At 40.5% G+C, this 21589-nt stretch overlaps 1 protein-coding gene across 1 annotated transcript; it reads right to left on the minus strand.

Annotated features, from left to right (window-relative positions):
* Window positions 1-2389: 2389 nt before the first annotated feature.
* Window positions 2390-20961, minus strand: LOC118780710 (leucine-rich repeat neuronal protein 1). The gene is made up of 2 exons (XM_036533358.1): window positions 20627-20961; window positions 2390-5167 (listed from the first exon to the last, which is right to left on the minus strand). Exon 2 carries the CDS (start codon window positions 4899-4901, stop codon window positions 2751-2753), a length of 2151 nt encoding a protein of 716 aa, XP_036389251.1. The 5' UTR covers window positions 4902-5167; window positions 20627-20961; the 3' UTR covers window positions 2390-2750.
* Between the last annotated feature and the right edge of the window lie 628 nt (window positions 20962-21589).

The raw sequence follows: 21589 nt of genomic DNA on the forward strand, positions 1-21589 counted from the left end.
TGTTAATGACTCCAAAGATGAGGTAAATCTCCTCTAAAGTACTTTGCTCTAGATGACCAAATATTAGTAGAACTCAACAAAAAGTCCAGAGAGTGTTACATCTGATGGAGACAAAATTCAAGAGTAGAGGTAAGACGAACCAGCTTTTACTTGACAGACAAAGGAAGATTGCTCTCCTCCTGAAAAGGGATGCTGTCAAGATGATTTTAGTTTTATGGAAAAGCCAAGAGAGTAAAACAACTCCTTTTTTCTGTCTCTGGACAGGGGAATATTGAAAAGGTCTTAACAGTCCCAACCAGTATGAGTAACATTAACAGATTTTTAAGGTTTTAATGTTCTTGAAGCTGTTTGAATTAATTTTTTCCAATGACAAACAATAAGAATCTCTAGCTATTTAAAGCAGATTTGTGATGTGTTTCTTTGACACTGACGTTACAATAAACAACTTATGCTAGACACTAATGAAAACAAGTTATGATAGAGTACCAAGGTTCAATGTTAACACTGCAAAATATGTTGATTTCCAGGAATGTGTACTTATGTGAAGTATACCTAGGCAACACTGCCAGAAAGAAGCGTCTATTCCAGTGGTAGCTGAAATAGAATATTTTTAAAGTCAATCATCTTACCTCAGTCTTCCCCCTTACATCTTGTGTGCAGCTGAACCAGTAAAATCAGTCAATATTTTTTCAGTATGCCATCACCTTGTCATGCGTTTAAGGTTTACCAGCTTGCAAATTGCAATCTAGTTTGCCGGCAAATTATCACGAAAATGCACATGCTTTCCAGTGAGTTTAACGACAATAATGATCTAGCTGCAACAGATGTATGTAACCAGATGGTATGTGTCCCAGTGTTTTGCTATCATCATTAGCTATGTGTTTCTGCCTTGTGAAAGACACAAGCAGTAATGTGGCAGAGAAGAGGGACAGCAGCATCACACTGCTGTCTTTCACACATAGTTATGAGCTGGATGGACGGGGTCACATTTGTAGAGTCATAGATTTCTGTGATCTTTACCACACGTTATGGGTGTTACATGGGAGGTAGTTTTTTTATTACTATTTTTCCACAGCTAACAAACTAAATGCTGACCCCAGGGCACAAAGCTGACTGGGAAAAAAACCTGACATGGTTTTCCTGTTTCATAAGCAATACCAAAAGTCAAATTTTTCAAAAATCCTTAGGTTAGTGAGTGTGATCATTAGGCAGTTTCTGGCACCTAATACAATTTATAGTGTGTATGTCATTATAATGTTAAATTGACATTAGCTTTAGGTTGTGCATCAACCAAGCCATCGCTACCTATTCATTCCTCTCTCATGGTGGATGTTATTCTTAGTCTCACCATAGAATGAGCACTTGGTCATTTGTTATTTAAGCAACTTTTACTTTACTCTCTGCAATTTCAGTATGAGCCATCTCATACTCACTGTATAGCCAATAACACACCCTTCAATAGGTTTTTTTCCACTTAGATTGATTTTTTAAGGTCTTGGAACTACATTTAAGAGCCTTATCAGCACTTATCAGGCCAATGAGTAGGTACATGTGTTATGGAACATGGTGTGTTACTGCTATGTATCACTGAACAGAAAAGAGAGACATAATACCTTAAGTGAATATCAAACCTGAGTTTGTGTGTCTGTGTGAGAGAGAGGGAGCATCATGAAAACACCTTCTCACACATTTATGAAAATGTAAACCTTGACTCATATAGAAAAGTGGACTACAATGTACAGTAGTCATCCCTTTCAACACATCAGTATTACAATAGTTTCTGGGAAGCATAATAATGCCTTTTCTGCAAACTTCTAGTGTACTTAGTTCATTTGTCATCCAGAAGCTGTACACATAAAAATGCCCTTGAGTGTTACATGCAATTCTTTCAACAAACAGCTTCATCTTACAAATCAAATAATCACACTTTTTCTGAAAAGCCTTTCTATAAAAAAGAACAAAATGGTTATTTATTTTTAGTCTGTTCTTCAATATACAACATATTTTGCGTGTTGAAATCACAACAAAATCAAGTGGTCATTGACAGATCCTAGCAAATAAAAAAGAATAAACAAGAGTAATTAAAAAAAGCTTAGTTGACTACTTACCTAATAACTGTTGGTTATCAAACATTCACACTTCTATTGCTCGTTTACAGTACTCATCTGCAAACTAATTTCTAAATCAAAAACAATGTTTTTGTTAAAATCCCAAAAAAGTTCAAATTATAGTTGATACAACATTACCGTACAATTGCTAACGTTATTCAATAGACAGTATACCAAGTCTAATCTCCTTTGTCAGCTTATATATTGAAGTCCTTAGACAAACTTGTTAATGTTTCAGTGCACAACAGTTAAGACTGTTTTACAAAAGAGTGAAAGAAACATTGCAATCTCTAAGAATACTGCCAGAGAAACAAACAAAATAAACTCAAGTGCCTACTTCACTTATCCTTGACCCCAGCTAGAGTCCTCGACAATATCCAAAGCTGTGCAATCAAAAGAGAGCATCACAAAAATAAAGCACATCAGCTAAGATGTCTTGGAAGCTAAACAAAGCTGCCATTTTGAGTGTCCAAAACAAAGATAAGGAACAAAGGCGATACGCTATACTAAAATATATAATCATGTCCATTACCACTCTGCCTAAAAATAGCAAAGCTGAAAATACAAAAAAATTCGCAACTTTACTTTTGCACAAAAAAGCAAAAGTGTGTCTGTGCTCCTAGAAGCCAAGTCTCAAGGACTTCACCACATGTAGTAACTTCTCGTTGTGTCCACCTGGGTGGGCTTGTTCTCCGATGACCCTTCTTTGTCCTTCTCACTGTCTGCATCCCACAGATTTATGAGGGGAGGGTAGAGCTCGTTTAGAGGGATAGAGGAGGTTTTCTGCATGTACTTCTTTAAGGAGTGGTGGTAGTTCTTCCTCTTCCACCTCTTAGCGATGTAAACAGTGACAGACGCCAGACTGACGATCGCGAACATCGTTCCCATGACGGCTGCCAGGGCAGTGCTAGTCCCTTGGTCTGCGATGTCCACAGCAAAGGCTGCGTTCTTGGTGGTGACGTTCACACAGGACCTCTGGGTCTGCTGGTGAATGTTGGACACAGTGAGGCACACCTCATACTCAGTGGCGGGCTGCAGGTGGGTAAGGTTGTATTCGTGAACGTCCACCGGGACCCTGGCAGTGTAGGTTATGTGCGGGTTGTCAATCTTCATGGTAGCTGATGACCATTTTAGATTGGAGGTCATGACATTGGAGTTGACCTTCCAGGACACCAAGATGGAGTGGGACTCTGTCTGCTTGACAGAAATCTTCATGACCTGGGCACCATCCAGGAGCGTCCCGTTGACCCGAATGGTGGCTACCCGTGTGTCGGCACCCTCGACGTTCTGGGCCACGCAGGTGTACCGGCCTGAGTCCTCCACCTGTACATGTGAAATGCATAGGGTGCCCTCACTGCTCAGGTGGTACTTGTCGGACAGGGTGTCAGCTGTGATCTTGTTCCCCATTGGTGTGACCCAGTAGATCTCGGGCTCAGGCTCGGCCATAGCGCGGCAGTCTAGGCTGACCGTCATGCCGATGTCCAGGTTGAGGTGGTTGGGGAAGGAGTCGTGGGAGATCATGGGCAGGCACTGCTCAGTGGAGTCCTGCAGCAGCACCTCCCTCACGTGCTGGCCCCTGAACTCGGGCGGCATGGCGCAGAACATGGAGAGGGGCTCCATGAAGCGGATGCTGGTCTTGTTGGAGTTCATCCACTGGATGACACAGTCGCAGCGCAGCGGGTTGCTGTGGATGCTGATCTCCCGCAGGTTAGGCAGCGACTCCATTGTCCTCTGGTAGAGGGCGTTCAGAGCGTTGTTGTTCAGCATGAGGCTCTCCAGAGATGGGACATCACGGAAAGCTTGTCGGTTGATATACGACAGCTTAGGGTTGTTAGTGGCCTCTAACTTTGTCAGCTCTGGGAGGTTGTCGAGTGCATAGCGATCAATGGAGACCAACTCTGCCATGTTGTTCATGCCCAGCTCTTTAAGGCGCAGCATGTTCCTGAAGTCTCCCTCTTGAATTTTGTGCACAGGGTTTTTGTTCAAATCCAAAAACTTCAAATTGGGTACCTTCTGCAGGGCAAGCTGTGGTACTCTGACTAGTTTGTTGTCATAAAAGGAGAGGCTTTCCAAGTTGTCAAGCCCTACAAGTGCATTCCCAGGAACATCAGTTAAGTCCATTCCAGCTAACACAAGGCTTCTTAGGTTAACAAGAGGCTTGAAATTAAAGTCCAGAATGCCGATGACAGGATTTTCCCCAATCATGAGTATCTCAAGGTTGGGGGTAGACTCGAACCAGCGGCTGTCGATAATCTTCAGTCTGTTAGAGTTAAGGTGCAGCCGTAGCAGGTTGCGCAGTCCAGAGAAGGCATTAGCAGAGATAGAGCTGATCTGGTTGTGGTTGATGTAGAGCTCCTGCAGGTTGGCCAGGTCTTGCAGGCAGTAATCGGGCATCTCAGTGATCTGGTTCTCCTCCAGGTGCAGTGTGGTGAGCTGGGACATGTTGGTCAAGCCCACATCCCGGATGCTGCTGAAGTTGTTCTGTGACAGGTCCAGCTCGGTCAGGTTGAAGAGCTGCTCCAGCTCCTCGCTGGTGCGGGCGATGTAGTTGCTCTGCAGGAGGAGCACCTGCGTGTCACTGGACAGGTTGCTGGGGATGCGGGTGAGCCGAAGGTCATTGCAGTCCACTGTGGTGGCCTCCCTGTAGGTGGACTGGGGGGTGAACCAGGGCCTGATCTCACACACGCACAGCTGGGGACAGTCGCTGCTATGCACCAAGGACAGTCCAGCCAGGGCCAGCGTCAGTACCACGCACAGCCGGCCCGACAAGGGAGAGGCAGGCCTGCTTGCCATGCTGTCTCTGCTTTCTGTCTGCAAAGGTGAGGCGGTTGTCCAGGACCCAATTACCTTGATAGCACGTGCGAAAATGTCAGCAACCAGAAGTGTTCATCGGGAATTTCCTCCAGCAGAACAGCTCACACTTTCACACTTGGGGAGAGGTGTGAATGGGTGTAAAGATCAGGTAATGACCCAATGTCTTGTTTCCACTTTCCACCACACTTTCATGTGCTCAAAGAGAGCCTCTCTTCCCTCACTTCAGGCCAGTCTTCAGAATGGGCCTGAAAAACAGACACCAAACCATAGTGAATACATGCTTGGCAGTAATATATTCAATCTAATGGAGATGAAGAGACAGAGGAACAAAGAGAGAGCATGAGAAACAGTGAGAGAAATAAATTCTACACATAACATTCAATGCACTCAATAAAATGAGTGATGAATAAGATGAAATTAAAAACAAAAATTGAGAAGTTTAACCTGAAGCCTACATTACTGTAATTGTTAGAATGAAATAAGTACTCAGCTGCTACTCACTAAATTTGTAATCATCAGTTAAAATGAAACACTAAATCTACTGATTACCATACATGCACAATGTAAACTCCTCAGAATTATGTGGAATGAAGGATCAAATTGCATTTAAGTGCTTTCATCTATCCTGCAAGCTCATAAAAGTGCAAAGGTACTAAAGACTTTTAGATACTTAATCATTTTAAATATAAGCAGAGTAACACTGATCTGTTTGTCCTCAAACTCACATTTTGGTGAAGGTCTTTTGTACTCATCTTCTATCTTATTTTACATTCAAGAGAACCCGTTTCAATTAGAATTTTTCCACATGTAGTTTATGTATGACAATTAATAAACACATTACCATGATCTGCAAAGGTCAGATGCATGTTTGACTTTTTGACTTTTATAAACTTGACTTCATGATTACATAATTATATAAATGTTGCTTGTCCCACCCACTGGTGATGACTTTTAACAGAGCCTACATATTAACAACCAGTCTGATATAAATAAGAAATATATGAATATACAACTGAACGTGTATGATTGATGGATGAAGCAGACTTTTACACATTTATCATGGAACCTTGTTGGATCTGCCACACACGACTAAGCTGACAATCGAAGGTAAACTGAAGATGGGACACTTATCTCAAAGATATGCACCCAATGCATGCCCGTGGAAATATATATTAAATGTTCAAGCTAAATAAGGACTATTATACTATTCCTTGTGTCTCAAACAATGCAACTAGGATTAACCATCCAAGGCCCTATGATGCTCCATATACCCAACACCTTTGGTCATTATGCCAATGAATTAATCATAGTTCTGTTAAAAAAAACCAATAATGAAAAAATAGACAAGGCAACAATAAACTGGGGATGTTACAGCAACAACATCCTCAGTACAGTAGCTGTTTTTCTGTCTCACACATTCACGTTGGTTTATTCCTTCAGGAAATTAACTAGGTCTTCATTTCAAAACAACCTATCTAACTTAAAGTACTATATCACTATTACTGCAAGGTTTTTCCAGTCCAATGAAAACAATTAACAAGTCAAGCAAGTATTTGGCAGAATACATCTGAGGCAGGGTTGTGAGGTGAAAGAGATCAATACTGTGACATGCTGTACTGAGTATACAAGTCAATTCAGCTACTGTAACGTGCTGACCGAAAGGTTTTGCTTTTGACTTCTTGGAGGGAATGAGGAAAGCAGGAAGAGGAGGGGGGATGCTTATGAGTGAAAACTTAATGAGCCTGCTGATTTTTGGGGACTAATTTGACATGCCCGACAGGGCAGAAGAAATCTTTAAAATACTTTGTGCTGCTGTGGTATTAAATTGGAATTCATTTTCATTGTCAGTCTCTTAATGAGCTTTTAAGCTTCTTGAAACCATTCAAAAACAGGTAAAAAAAAGGCAAGCCTAATCTACCGCTGAGCTTTTTGGCTACTTTAAATCAGTCAGTGAAATGATTTGATGTAGAAAAGACAAAAACCCTAGGTTGCACCTACAAATGAACTGTGTCCCTTTCGAGAGCAATAGTGTATTATTTGTTAAGGTTTCCTATACCATAAGGTGCACCTTGATGGTAAAATCTTACTGCTCATAGCACAGGAAACACATGCAATATAATCTCTTAGTATGGTGCCCTCACAATGGATTTGTCTGTGCACTGACAGGCACAAAAGAGAGAAGCAAATTCAAGTAATGAGGGAAATGCCTTGTGAAATGTTTTTTTTTTTTTTTTTACTGGTTGCAACACCAAGATATCCAAATGAAAATTCCATTATTTCACCATGATAACTTACTACTCATCCACGTTTATTCATATTAAGTGTTTATGCTAACAGAGTTATTTACAGAATAGAAACTCACAAGCGGAATGATACAGTGAATGTAAACATAACATGATAATATTATCATAGACATATTTTATAGCTTGCTACCAAGCTACAACAAGGCTGAACTGAAGTCAAGGATTAGAGAAGGTATCGCATGGCACGGTCAGACCCTGACTCCTGGAAACATAAAACCACAGCAGGGTTCTGACAAACTGTTCTGGCATTTTCCTGAACGAGCTCAACGGGGCTGTCAGTTTATCTATCTCTAAAGCAGGCACACAAGGATTTTTCCATCTAAGTGGAGGTAAGAAGACGAATGAGCAGGAGCAGAGCAGTGGAACATGCATCTGCCGTAGCAGATGGTCTCCATATGAACGCCACCATTTGGGAATGAGGGGCATTAGCACTGCTATCAAGGGACAGTCAAATCTTGAGAACAACCCTCCCTGGATCTATGCAGAGGATCAAACCCCACACCGTACAGTCTTGATACTGCTCACTTGACCATGTGTTCAATGTGTTCGCTAAGTCAAAGCCAAAAACCTGCCATAAACGTCCTCATTTGCAAAGGTTTCAGTACAACAATTGTGAACATTTTTGACAAAAGTTGGATCTCTGCACTATATAAATGATCACATGATAATATTTACCCAGGCTCAAAATTCTTAAAATGGAATAAACTTTAGTTAAAAATATCTTGATGCTTTCCAGGCATGCTCTCCAAGAACTTAGCATTCATCTCTCGCCTGCAAAGCGATGTTTTGCTATTTTAGCTCATGCTCTGCACAATACATGCACAAGAAATGTCAGAGAATGAGGGAGACATTTTAAAGGCATGCTAGACGCTTGCACAGACCTAAGCTGCTTTGCCAAAGTATTGTGTTAGCTGCTGACTAAATTTCTTCCTTCTAGCTCTCCCCCTCAGAATCACAGGGAATGATTTGCATATTGTAATTGCTGAATGACTGAGAAATCCATAGGTGATGCATTACATGCAGTTACATTGCCAAATGGGCTTAATCTACCAGGCAAGAAAGAAAAGCCTTTGACATCTGTAATGAGCAACACTAAACTGTGAGACATGACGAGAGTAGGCAACAAAGCACAGTTTGTCCAGATGAGGGTTTTAATGAGCCTCAAAAAATCAATTAGGAGTTTGGAGCCCTCAGCTCTGACTGCACCAATCCCAGTGCAGGTTGGCACAACTGGTAATTGCTACTGGAGCTGTTCACTTAATTTGGTTAGAGCTTGATGGGGAATCCCATGATGGAAATAGCTGGGGGTGTTGATGACACATTCCTGATGTTTGCAAACAGGACCCCCTTACAGTAAGGCCTGGTCACAAGGTCTTGGGCATGTGTCCTTATGAAGTGTATTCCTCCTCTGTCGTTCATAAAGGCAGCTGTGCAGCTTGGTGCTGGAACTTCATTGAGACAGAATAATGTATGTCTCAAATCCAAACGGGTGTATTTACTTATACTATAACAATAAAACAAACAAACAAACACATAAATGTAATACAGGCAATATCATAGGGTAGCAGACAGTGTTGTATACGTTAACAAAATTCAGCTGAAGAGGCTTTACAGTGCAAATAATAATAAGAAAGGCAAGCTAATGAATCTAATATGCACCACCTGCTCTCTAATTGAGAGGCAACAGAAGAAGCCACGCTGTATTTAACATGCTCTGAATTCTTTGAATGACCCCAGGACATATTATCTCCAACAACAGTCCTGTCCTCTTAAATACGGGAGTCTGGATTAAAGTGTCTGTCCAGGAAATTGAGAACTTTCAAAATGAGTTCTCAAACCCTAGTTGGGTATTATCTTATACCCAGGCAGAGGGTGCACGGTACTCTAAAGGAGTGGCAAGGGTATGTGGAGAGACAGTGAGGAAACTAACCAGACAACTGTGTGTGACAATGAATGGAAAGTACTGAGGAAGACTGCTTGATTATCTGCCCTGGAATGGCAGACAACCACAAGTAGAAGCATCGCAGACTGCCCCAGGTGTACGAATTTTAAAAACACAATTAGTCTGAGAAGCCAGATTTCCCCCTTCTCACTGTTTCTTCCCCAAATGGAAATTTATTTGGACTTTCAGCTTCACTGCCAACTGGGCAACTCTTCAACCCTTCTGGCTGGCCAAAGAACACTGTTTTTGTTTTGAATGCATAAAGGTAATTAAAAATTCTCTCCCTTTACTATCTAAATAGCAACATTAAGTCTGTGGTGAAATCAAGATTGAACATAATGTTTTGACCAATATTTCCTCTTCCAGTCTTATCTTAACCCGTGTCCTCCCCACCAAAACTCTAACCATCAGCTAGCAACATTTAACCTTTAGCTGTAGAGATAAGCACACATAGGAAAAACAACAAAAAAACTGTATTTCCTAAACAACGACACAAACACTCAATAAAGGTTCACACCAAGAGATAAATCATTGAAATATGGATTCTATAATGAATGAATTACACATTTAAAAACATATGCCTCTTTTTGTCTGTCTTTTTCTCATGGTAGAACACAGATTCAAAAATGTAGCCTACACATAGAATGTGTACTTTGATTTCTCTCTCATGTCACTTATTCATAGCAAAACATGACACAGTTTATCATAACAAAGGACCCAGGGAGGGCTTGATTGACATTGTTTGTCATCTTTTATTGCACATTCGTGGATGTTATTTATAGCTGGTCTAAAAATAAAAGATGCATAAGATTGCCCTGATGAGTAGACTGTATAATATTAGATCAGCTTTATCTCATCAACCTCTCAATTATTCTTCATTTATTATTAGCTTCTGCCATGGTAGCATTTTTACTGGCACTTGTACTTGAGTGAATGAGGTAACTGAGGGAACGAATTCAGTAACTGAGGTCAAAATGTCCAACTCTCAGTACAACAGCAGTCTCCCACCTGGCTCTCCAACTCCCACAGTGCAGAGTCAAGACTCCAGTGCTCTAACCACCATGGCAAATGCCACCCACGCCTTTTTTGACTCAGGTGAGGAATAACAAGTCCCTTCTCAGAAATGATGGATCTCTGCCAAAGCTCTCCTCAGAAAAGTGCCATGCACATATTCTGACTCCACAGCCATTATATATTCCTGACATGGAGTTTGCTGCAGCACTTACCAGATAAGACAATGGAATATTTTATGGTGCAGCCCACATTCAAAATAGCATAAGCCTCCTTACAATGTGTTTTCTTAATACTTTGGCAAGAGATGGGCAAGAGACTGGCAATTAAGTTAGTTAAGATATTAATACACTTCACTGAAGTCACAGGTAGGCGACAATGAAAGTTGACAGACCAGTAGTCATTTTTCATTTGGTTACTAATGCTGAATAAGGATGATGCCATTTAAAAAGTATGACATGATATTGTGTATGAAAACATATTACAACATAATATTATTTTGTGAAATAACTATTTTGAATAGGTATTAATTAATACACTCAATAATGTGGTACAAATATCTAGAATAAAGTCAAATGCATGTCCTGTTTTCTATTTCCTCTCTGACACTTCAGACTTTGTGTCAGTGTGTTCAGCCTGGGTCAAGCTCTGTTTTCTTTATATCAATGATGTTTGAGAGTTCAATTTCCCCTATTAAGGTTAATCTCAGATTTCACCCTCGAATCACAACAAAGCCATATGCATTAGGAGGGATTAAATTCCATTGACTTCCATTTCAACTTGGAATTATGTATTGTGAGCAAAGGCTTAACAAAACACTTAAAACTACAAACCAGCATCTTCGGTTGCAGACTGATAACAAATGCACTGTACAGAACACATCCTACAGAAAAAGCTCTTGTCAAATGCCATTACTAGGCTTAAAAATGGAAAGGGATTTGCGTATCCACTCTAAATGAGTAGCTTGACTACTCTGTACAGATGAATGTCGTGACACAGGAAGCTGAGTGGCATTAAAAGACAGTTCTCTGTGTTGTAGGGGAATCAGCTATTGTGAACCATAAGTCTGATAAGACAGCCATTGTGCTGCCCACAGATTCTATCAGGTTCACCCGGGTGGTGGTGCATACAATCCTACGAGAGACTTGGATTTAGCCTGAGATTGTTCAAAAATGATCCCACACTAAACATCACAGTATATCAAACATCAGAAACATGCACACAAAGCAGAATAAAACAGACAGTTTGACATTATAAAGAAATCTGTTTTGATACTCAAAAGTAACGCACAAACAAAACCTACACTGCATTAAAATAAATCAAGATGAAAGGTAAATTTCATTTTGTCTCATGCCGTGCCCCAATTTGTCACAAATATATGTTCTTGATGCATGCACTCAGACTGTTCACTACAAAGGATATCCCCTTATTCTGTACTGTTGCCTCTGCACATGTCTTCTGGAGCCATTGGGCCGCTGCCTCCGGCCTCCGACTGCTGCTGCAGCTCGCCCTAGATCTCGCTTGCAGCTCTTTAATCAAATGTGACGGCCGAGCAAATCGCTGCATTCACGCTAGGCCATAAAAATCAGACACCTGGCATTCGGATCCTGGAAACTGTCAGCTCGGAGTGGAAAACGGGAACTCCGATTTCATCTCCACATCCTGCTTGACCATTATCCCAGTGGGATACCTTGTGCAAACCACAATAAAGCCCTCATCTGGGCCCTGGGCAAAGGAGCCTAAAATCTCTTTCTACTGGGCAAACCATCAGCTAAATAATTGCTGAGCAATAATGGAGTGTTTTCAGTGATTTATGTGTCCCATACAAGGGAGTGTTTTGTTTGGTTTTCCTCTCATGATCAACTCTGAATAGATTACGAAGCACATGTTAATGGACAATCCATGAAAATGTTATTTACTGCACTCTTAATAATTACCCAGAAAGCACAGAAAATTCTCTTTGACCAGACAATGAGTTGTTTGTGTGCCCATAAAAACTATAATTTACGCATTAACAAAATATACCAACTGCAAGTGTACTGCAATTTACTATAAAAAAAATTCCAAAAGGAAAGTTGCACACTGTACATTTAAAAGGATGGCTCTGCTCTTGCTTGCTTAATTGCTCTTGTTAGCAATTATGACATGTATACATTCGTCATCTACATTTGTGATAAAGTTCTGGTCATGTACAGCAGGGAAAAAGGAGTAATATTGGACTGATATTAATATAATTCAAGCCTTCCACACAGCACCAAGAGCTGACTATGGTTATTTAAGTAGAGAACTAACATTACATGGAATCCTGTTCCTAAGGTCTTATGGCTCCTAGTAGTCATAGTGGGATTCATGATGAATTATGGTTTTACTCCGGCTAACTCTTGACAAGAGCTTAACCCTCACTGCATGCAATATCTCCTCTTTTAGCCTCCGATGCACTGAAGCTGAAAGCAAAACACAGTGCCGTATGAAAGCTTTCCAAGTGATGTTTCTGGGCTAAAGGGAAAAAGTTAACATTTCAAAGTAAACTGTGAATATATGTTGTTCAAACCAATTTCACCGGTGTATTTATGGATTCTGTGTAGTCGGAATGCTTGATAATGGCTTGGAGCATGCTGCTCACACCAATGATAATTACTCCTTAACCCCTGAAAAAACCCCTGACTAATTTTCAACCACCCTCCATTCTTTCAAGTAAATATTATTGCTAATTAATTTTTTAAACACTATTTGTTAAATGTAACAATTTTGATCTTACGCTAACTAGTGGCCATCTTCACCAATCACATATTCTTTGTTTTTCAGTTACGTTTGAGAGGTAATGAATCAGGCATATATAGGTCAGAGTCCATCACTAACTGTGTAACTTTTAGCAGATTCAAGTGAATGGGTCAAATGAAAATGATATGATACTGCAGACACTATTGCTGTTCCTTCACTAGTTCAGAACAAAAACTGGAAACACTCCAATGCTGTGGCAGTGACTACAATCACAGGATGTCCTAAACCTTACAGCTGTAAATGCACCAACAGGCTTTGTTTCGTTTTTCACCGAGGGTTTATAGCTTGTCATCTCAATTCATTGATGAGTAGTATTTTATTATTTCTGCAGTGTCCTGAATATTAATATCCATGTTTTCTAGCAAAACTGAGAGGTAGTGTTTACTTTTACATTCCAGTTCAAAAGGAATAATTCAAATCGTAGAGGTAGAGAGAGGTGATAGAATCCCTATCAAACTCTTTCAAAGAGACGGGAAACCCTGAACGTACACAGATCCCAGCAGGGCATTGAAACAACAACAGAAGTCAGAGTAAAAAACGTTCGTTTTGTCAGCACAGCAAGTTCCTTCCTGGAATATGAACAGTAAAACTAACTGTGCATTTGATGCATTCACAGATCTTGCATGGCTGGTCTGCTAGACAGGATGATTTGGGTCCCATATAAAAGGAAAAATGAAATGTATAAGATACAAGGACCAAGAAGCAAGGGCATCTTTAGCATGCTGTTACCTCCAGACCAAACAATCCCTTTCTTCACCAGTGAGACACAATGTGTGAACACAGATGACGCAACCCTCTCCCAGGGGGTCAGCTGATGATCACCGGTACAGAAGGATTTCCAGGGAGGTACAGAGGGCTTATGATGGGAGGGCGCTAACAAATACAGTCTGGCTTGTCGAGATAGTAGGCGTGAGTTGATGACAGAAGGTGTGTTTTGGTGAGCAAGGCTAGGACAGGGGGTAGGAGCTTCATTAGTCAACACAAATAAAGGAGAGTCAGGGTAAGGGGAGCTGCTAACAGTATAAATAGGATGGTTTTGAGAGCATGAGAAAGACAGTATGGGGACAGTGTAAAGGGGTGACACCCAAATAGCCAAGTAAGGCTAGGAGGGTATCCTTTGCACTTCATCACCTTGACACACTAGTACAATTTATGCCTTATAACATGTAGCACATTATAATAAGATGATTGCAAATTTTGCGGTATGATGAACATGTGATCTCAGCATGTCCACACCCATGTAGAGGTCATACATAGTATTTTGTACATTCAGGGCACAGGCCATGTGGTGAAAATAAAGAATATAGCCATAAGAGGGCACAATGCCCTTTGAATGCCACTGCTACATAAACGCTAAGAGGGATTCTTAGTCTGAGGAGTTCACATGTTGATGCACAACACAGCTTTGCACTGAATGTAATCTTGTAAATGAACTGCTCATACTTAGTATCCTTGTGTTTCTTACTATAATCGTATTTACACAGTCAAACCTTCTACAAGGATAATGCAAATATACTGTATAGTTATTTAAACTAACTCTGATTCATTATTCAAACTGATTTTAAGGGGATATGTGTTATTTAGTAAATACCATACATTTCGTTTGCCATCTATTTGACAGTTCTGACTCTTCAAAGCTACTGTATGGCATTAAAGAGAGGAGAGGCCCTCCCTTGGGACCCACACAACACAACAAAACATACCCCATGACTCCTTTACTGAGAGGGCATTACAGAGATGGCAGAGATGCTATGGCTCTTCTCTTTCACCTTTATGGCTTTTGTCCACAACAGCATGCTGCAGTGCATTATGGGTCCTCTCAAGGTCAATTTGCCACATGCTGAAGATCAAAATCCCTCCTGTGAGGACACACATAGACTAATAAAATGCCCCTTGTCTATTAAACCATGTTCAAGCTATTTGACAATCTGTAATGTTGGTAAATATTTGTCTGAAATCTGTGATGTAACTGATGCAGAGGTGATACACTAATCCAGTGTTGCACATTGGGAAAGTACTGCACGAGACCATAGTGTGATCAGAATCAATAATACTCTGGATACTCTTGGTCTTTCACTGACTGGGTGCGATTCACCTGTGGCAAACAGCAACATGAATTGTCATCATTATGAACTGAATGAGCCACTCATCTGGGGAAAATTCAATAATTATGAACAAAAGATAAACATAACTGGCCCAAGAACCTTGTTTTTTCATTCAAGTAATAATTGAAATGATCCATGATGGCAATTAATAACAAAACTAATGAAACAATGCTGGGGTACCTAATCACCTCTGCCTTGCAGAGTATTTTATTTTGATGGTAAACTAGCTAGCCATGTTACACTGTGTTCATTCATTCGGACACATAGACAGCATGCCCAAACAGCCATGGATTAGCTTGTCTCTACAAAGTCAGCTTACATTAATACTCAATTTGGCTGGCAGTTCTCTCATTTTCCCTGTTGAGATAACCTTTTTTGCATATGTTCACAGAATCAAAGGAGCAGATTACAATATAGTTCTGAAAGATAATGCTAATTATCTAACAATGTTTTTATAGACTATTCTTCTAAATCTAATTTTAATTCTGATTATGTGCAGAGCCCCTTGCATCTCTGAACATCTCCTTTTTTCTTACTTGTCCCACATAACATACCCCAGAATAATATTAAAAGCAGATAAATCATGGTAAACACTACCATGTGATGAGTTTTTGGCAAGGTTTTCCTTCTTACTGCACATGTTGTCCTTTTCACATCTAGTGAATTAACTTCTGATAAGGATATCCACAGGACAAGCTAATTTACCATAGAGTTGGTACTTTCTTGACATAGCTCTTTACATGTCTATGTGTTGTCTTCACATTTACTTAATTTCAAACTTTATGCTTATAGGTCAAATTTCATCAAGACTAGTCTTTGCCTTACCTTACAGAGTACTTTCTAAAATGATCACTGTAATTACTGGCAACAGTGCAAACATTTCTTAAAGAATTTTAAGCATTTTAGTTTTTTAATGTTAAATCTTTTCAAAACGCTTTTTGAAAAGATGAATATTAAGTATTTAATTTGTGCAATGTGACCTTACAGCAACCACAGGAGCACTGAGGCGGAACACACTGACAGTCGAAGAATGCAATAAGGAAAGCCAGTTTAATTGAAACATAACAGTGCTTTTGAAGAATATAATTTATCTTACCACTGTCGTTTAGCCCTTTCTTTTGGCATAAATTGTGAGCAATGTTCCCGAGTCTGGATCCGCTCAACGGACTTGTATTCATCTGGTTGCCATGGAGACAGGCGACACCACTGGTGTGTCTGTTTCATACCCAAATGAGGGGACAGCTGTGTAGACCATTCGTCTGCTGGGGATGGGGGTGGTGGTGGTGGTGGTTGTTGGGGGGGTAGATGTCAACAAGGACTTCGTTCGCAACCAAACTCCATGACCAGTCTGTGCTCTATATACACTACACCCTTGTACTATTTAAACTCACAATTCAATTTTAAAAAGACATAAACCATGAATACTTACATCTGATTACACAACCCACAATCTGTCAAGACGAGTTCAGCAATCAAATACAGCAGTCAAATACATTCTCTAAAATAATCAAACAATTAGAGCTGTCTTAAACAGTATCAAAAACCTTATCTGGTTGTTTGTTTAACAACAAACTGCTGTATCCATTTTATTTCTTTCTCAGAATAATAGGAGAAAATCAGACATACTAAAATAACTGAGAACTTTTAATTTTATTCAACAAATAAAAACTACAAGAAATGCAAGATTTGGAAAAAAAACAGTCCATATGAGAGTAATTGCTTTGAGACTAGTCGTTTTGAAGCACATCAGCTTCTGTAATAAAATCACAGAGAGATTGAGAGGGTGCATGCACATAAGATCTGCCTGACCGACACCCTATTCCTCATCCATTAGTATGCAAGGTTGTCCTTGTGTATCAAGGAGATCATTCATGCTGCTGGCTCACCGAGTCAAAGGTGCAAAATCGAGTAGTGGAATTGAATGCACTCATTCATCCAGAGGGCCTGACTCGCTAAAGAGCACCACAGCCTGTATCTTCACTGAGAACCTTGCCTGATTGAAAATAAAACAGAAAAAGGTTAAAAAAAAAAGATCAAGCAAGCAAGTTGAGAAATGCTTCAATTTAAAGCATTTCATTTAAAAATAATACAGTCAAAAGGTTTCATTTGTAAAGTGCCTCCTGCATCTAATTCACCTGAGAGTGCTTTAACCGGCAGGAGCCTATATACAATATTCCTGGGAATCTAGTGAACATGTAAGGGGCTTTGGAAATGTTTCTCCAAGTACACAATTCAATTAGCTGATACTGTCTAGTGCATATTGTCCTTTATTTGTGCTTCCGCACAAATTATTTGAGCTTCTTGGCCAGTTTTAATATCCTGGATTTGATTTAAAAGCATTCCTAAATGTCCAAGAGGGAGAGGAATAACAATGGTGGCAACAGCAACAGTAAAGGCTAAGAGAGCCTGATCTGAAGGGACCTGTTGATTTTAGCATACCCTCTGCTGTCAAGAGCAAATAAATATATAACGCTTATAGAATAATAACTTTCACTTCAGGAAACAACAATTATACTGTGCTGCAAATAATTGGAAGTTGCTGAAGCATTGGAAGTTGCTGAACAATCCTACAGCACATTAAATATAATTAAAAAGCTGTAAACCTTTTGTTTTGCTGACTATTCAAATTTAGTTTTTAAAAACTCAGCTTCTTTGATGTGTAATGACTAGCTTATTGCTGTCAATGTACTTAATTTTGACAAATGCCTTCACCAAACTGCAGAATCCAAGGTAAATTTCTGAATAGACAAAATAATTGGCAGTAAAGCTGTTTAAAAGAGGCTAACTGATAACATGAGTCACAGTAACTGTAAACATGCCCTGTAATTAGCACTGCTGTATCTGCTGTGACCAGGGCTATTGAAAAACTACAGGTGTGATCAATGTGTTGTCACATGCCATCCTGACTGATTTATGGGTACTTCTTGGTGATTTGTGACAGTGCATTACACAGTATAAACACAGCGCAAACTGATTTCTTTAACATATTATCAGCTTGGAATGAGGTGAACAGCTGCCCCTGCCCTGCAAAGCCAAATCTTTTCAAAGCTCACAAAAGAAGTACGTGCACATGCTGCCCCTCCTCCTGAAGGATAATGAGAGAAGGTGGAGTTGCAGACCGCATGACACACCCCCCTCCACCCTCCCCCAGCCCAGACCTCCAAACCAGGTCACTGCGGACCGCCTCCATGCTGAAACATCCTGGAGCCCCTTATACAATGTCTTCTGACAGCTAGACTTGTGGGCGAATTTGCCCACATGTCCAAACACTCACACACACACGCTCTCTCTCACACACACTCACACACTGTGGAAGGCATGCCTTTGTTCTGAAATGTTCTCACGACTCCAGAGTTAAAACCCAGAGGGTGCCTTGAGATCGAATGGAACACAAAGCTAGACCTCTGGACCAGGCACTACCTTGCAACATCTCCATCCCTACCCCCACCACTTTGGCAAGTCTTGAGAGAGTTTCATTTGTCTTTGTCACTATTCGCAGAGTTTCCGAAGACAACCCCTGCCTTGCAGCATAATGAACAGATGTTGCAGCCAAATCTAGCGCACATCAATGAATAAACAACAACATCAGCTTTTATTACCAAAGCATGCACAAATGCATTTCTGCCTTTGACATGTCACCTTGGCAACAGTTCATCAGTATGTCTTTCATTTTAAATCAGAATAAGTAATTATCATGCAAATTAACAGAATATTGCAAGTGGAGACGTGAAACAATATAACTCTGTTTACCGATCGAAGACAAATCTAGAATCAAAGTAAATATTCATTACTTTACCGACAAAAAACTCTAGGCAATTTCCTTTGCTAAAGGCCACCCTCATAATGTCGCACCCCTGATTACAACACGAATTTTCCAGACCAAAATCCACAATCATTTTACAGTGCCACCACATGAGGTAACAACCTGACCAACATGACCTAAACAGAAACTCACTCAGACCGCACTTACAATATTTGACCGCCAAAATGCACAAGATTTGATCCACTCAGTGACAAAAGCCTCAACAGAACGATATTCATCTAGGTCGCTAAATTCAGAACAATACCGGTGCGGCTTTCTCCTCCCAGAGCTACACGCGCAACAGCTGCAACAACAGGGATGGGAAACTAAAGGTGACCGAAAACAATGCAGCGCACTCTCCCACACACACTGTCATAACCCCACTTTTTCTGCTAACAACTGGACTATTGTCGTGTTTTTTTCCTCTCCAGAAAACTCCCTGTCTGAATTTTTTTTAAGAGAATAGGGAGGCTGAGACATCTGGCAGGATGCTTGCGTATTTGAATGCAAATCAGAGTTTGGTCACACAAAACGCTCACGTAAGTCGCAAGCAGCGTTAGGAGCACGCGTATATCAGCTGTCCTCTCTGCACCATCAAGCGAGCAAAGCGAGCGAAGGAAAGTTTGTACAGTTTGTTGCAATGTTTAGATAATTTCTGTCCCCTTTTTGCATATTTAATTTTAAGAGAAGGTAAACGTTGCTAGCGCAGACATGCCGATAATGCTAACAAAATATATGCAAAGGAAAGAAGTTCCTTATGTTTATTTCCTGTGAAACATAGCCAGGATTGTAGTAAATACAACATGAACAACTTGTCATGAACTTTTCCATATTTGGTTCAGTGTTGTCTTAAGATGTTTATACCTTGTTACAGGATAGTCAGTGATTCAACTTCGACGTGTCACTCAATATTATCACTTTTAATGCCACATTATTGGGAGGAGAATGCGGATGCAAAAATACAGGACTGTGGTAATGTCTAAGTAACACTGCGCATAAAATGATGGCGTGGCGATACGCGTCTGACACATTCGTGTCCATAATAATCTCAAATATATATTTAGCGAATTTGTTGAATTATAATGGCTCTGGTCCAACCTATTCACATACATAAATCAAACAGATACAGTATTCATTAAGTTGGTGACATAGCAAATACCGAAGACAGACATGATTGCGCATCCCATTGCCCTTGCATATCCACTAGATTACATTGTTCCTTTGCGTCCTTTCGAAATACACTCAGTTCAGCTATCTTGAGAAAACAGTGTTCCTTGTGATGATACTCACAAGGAACTACCTGATTCTGCCGTGGTTATTCTCTTGTAAATACATTTATACCGTAGACTGTGCAAACTAATAATACTATAAGTGAGCTTTGAAAACAAGTGACAGAACCTTGTCTGATTTCTCAGCTATAAGCCGCATTCGTGGTCTCTGCCATCCTAGCTGCGAAGGTGACTACACAGTATACTGTGCGGAGCATGTGCATTGCCCTTCGGTTCTACTGCACCAATAAGCTAGTAAGCATCAAATCCAACTCAAAAGGGAAAACAGAATTCTGAGCACTCCGATATCATTGTTAAACAATGCATTTAAACATTTTAAATCCAAACTAACTACTGTGAGTATCAACCAAATGATTTTTCAAACTGTAAATAATAGGAGCTATACATTGGCTGTTGCATTGCAATCTAAGCGTTGCACGCCTGTGTGCATTCACGGATACCATTTGTTGTCAAAGGGAATATTCTGCTCACCTTGTTCTCATGACAGCCTCCTCTTCGCAGTAGCACAGCGAAGTGTTACCTCTCCACACGTTGTGGCTTTGGGGAGGACAAGACGCGCAGGAAGAAAACAATAAATGCGCTCATGTAAAATGTAAAATATACAACAAATGAATCGCATGTATGTTAGATGTGATGAACATTAACCCCCCCTAGAAGTATGCTTATAATCACAAACGGATAATTTAACACTCATCCGCGATTCCTACGTGAGCCCAAATAGCGTGGCCCGACCAGCTACAGAAATCCTATCTCGCCACCGGCAATCCGCACACTGACAATGACCGTTTCTCAACACACACTGCCTCAGCTCGTGCTGCTTCGCTGAGTTTACAAAATATGAAGGAAGCACCTGGCATTACCCAGGCTAGTCAGCTGATTCCAAGTACGGGATTGGTTGCAAGCTAGTGCCTGTCACTTGTGCCCAAGCATAGCACCATCTGTTCGGAGTTTGTTGTGATGGGAACAAAGACAGACGCCGATGGAGTGCAATGGGATAACGCTGGACTGGGAAGGAATAACGCGAGGGGAGCACTCGGAATTATTCTGAGGAAAAGTCTATGCTAACACTGTGTCTGTGCCTGTCTCTTGTTCTTGACGTGAAATCGGCAAGTTGCAGTTACACCACGAACGACGCAGCTCTTTGTTTGGAAGGATCCCCCCCCTCTTTATGAAATTCAGATGCACTTGATAAGCACATAATTATTGCATGTATAGTCAAAGTTTTATTTGTTTAGGGTGAACTCTTTGCTTGTTACATGTGAGCTGCTATTTACAGTTTTTCGCAATTAATTTGACACATTTCTGCAAACTGAAGTCCATACGCTCAAAACGGTTAATATATCTGTGTAAACAGAATTTCCAGTTTGCTAAACATCCACATTTCAGTACAAAATGAAGTATTGTTTACATTTCTGACAATAGGCCTACCTTCAT

The sequence above is a fragment of the Megalops cyprinoides genome, chromosome 7 (assembly GCF_013368585.1).
Source record: "Megalops cyprinoides isolate fMegCyp1 chromosome 7, fMegCyp1.pri, whole genome shotgun sequence".
Classification (NCBI taxonomy): Eukaryota; Metazoa; Chordata; class Actinopteri; order Elopiformes; family Megalopidae; genus Megalops; species Megalops cyprinoides.

Excerpts from the sequence above, each read along its gene's own strand:
- LOC118780710 (XM_036533358.1), bottom strand. The coding sequence starts at position 4,901 with ATGGCAAGCAGGCCTGCCTCTCCCTTGTCGGGCCGGCTGTGCGTGGTA.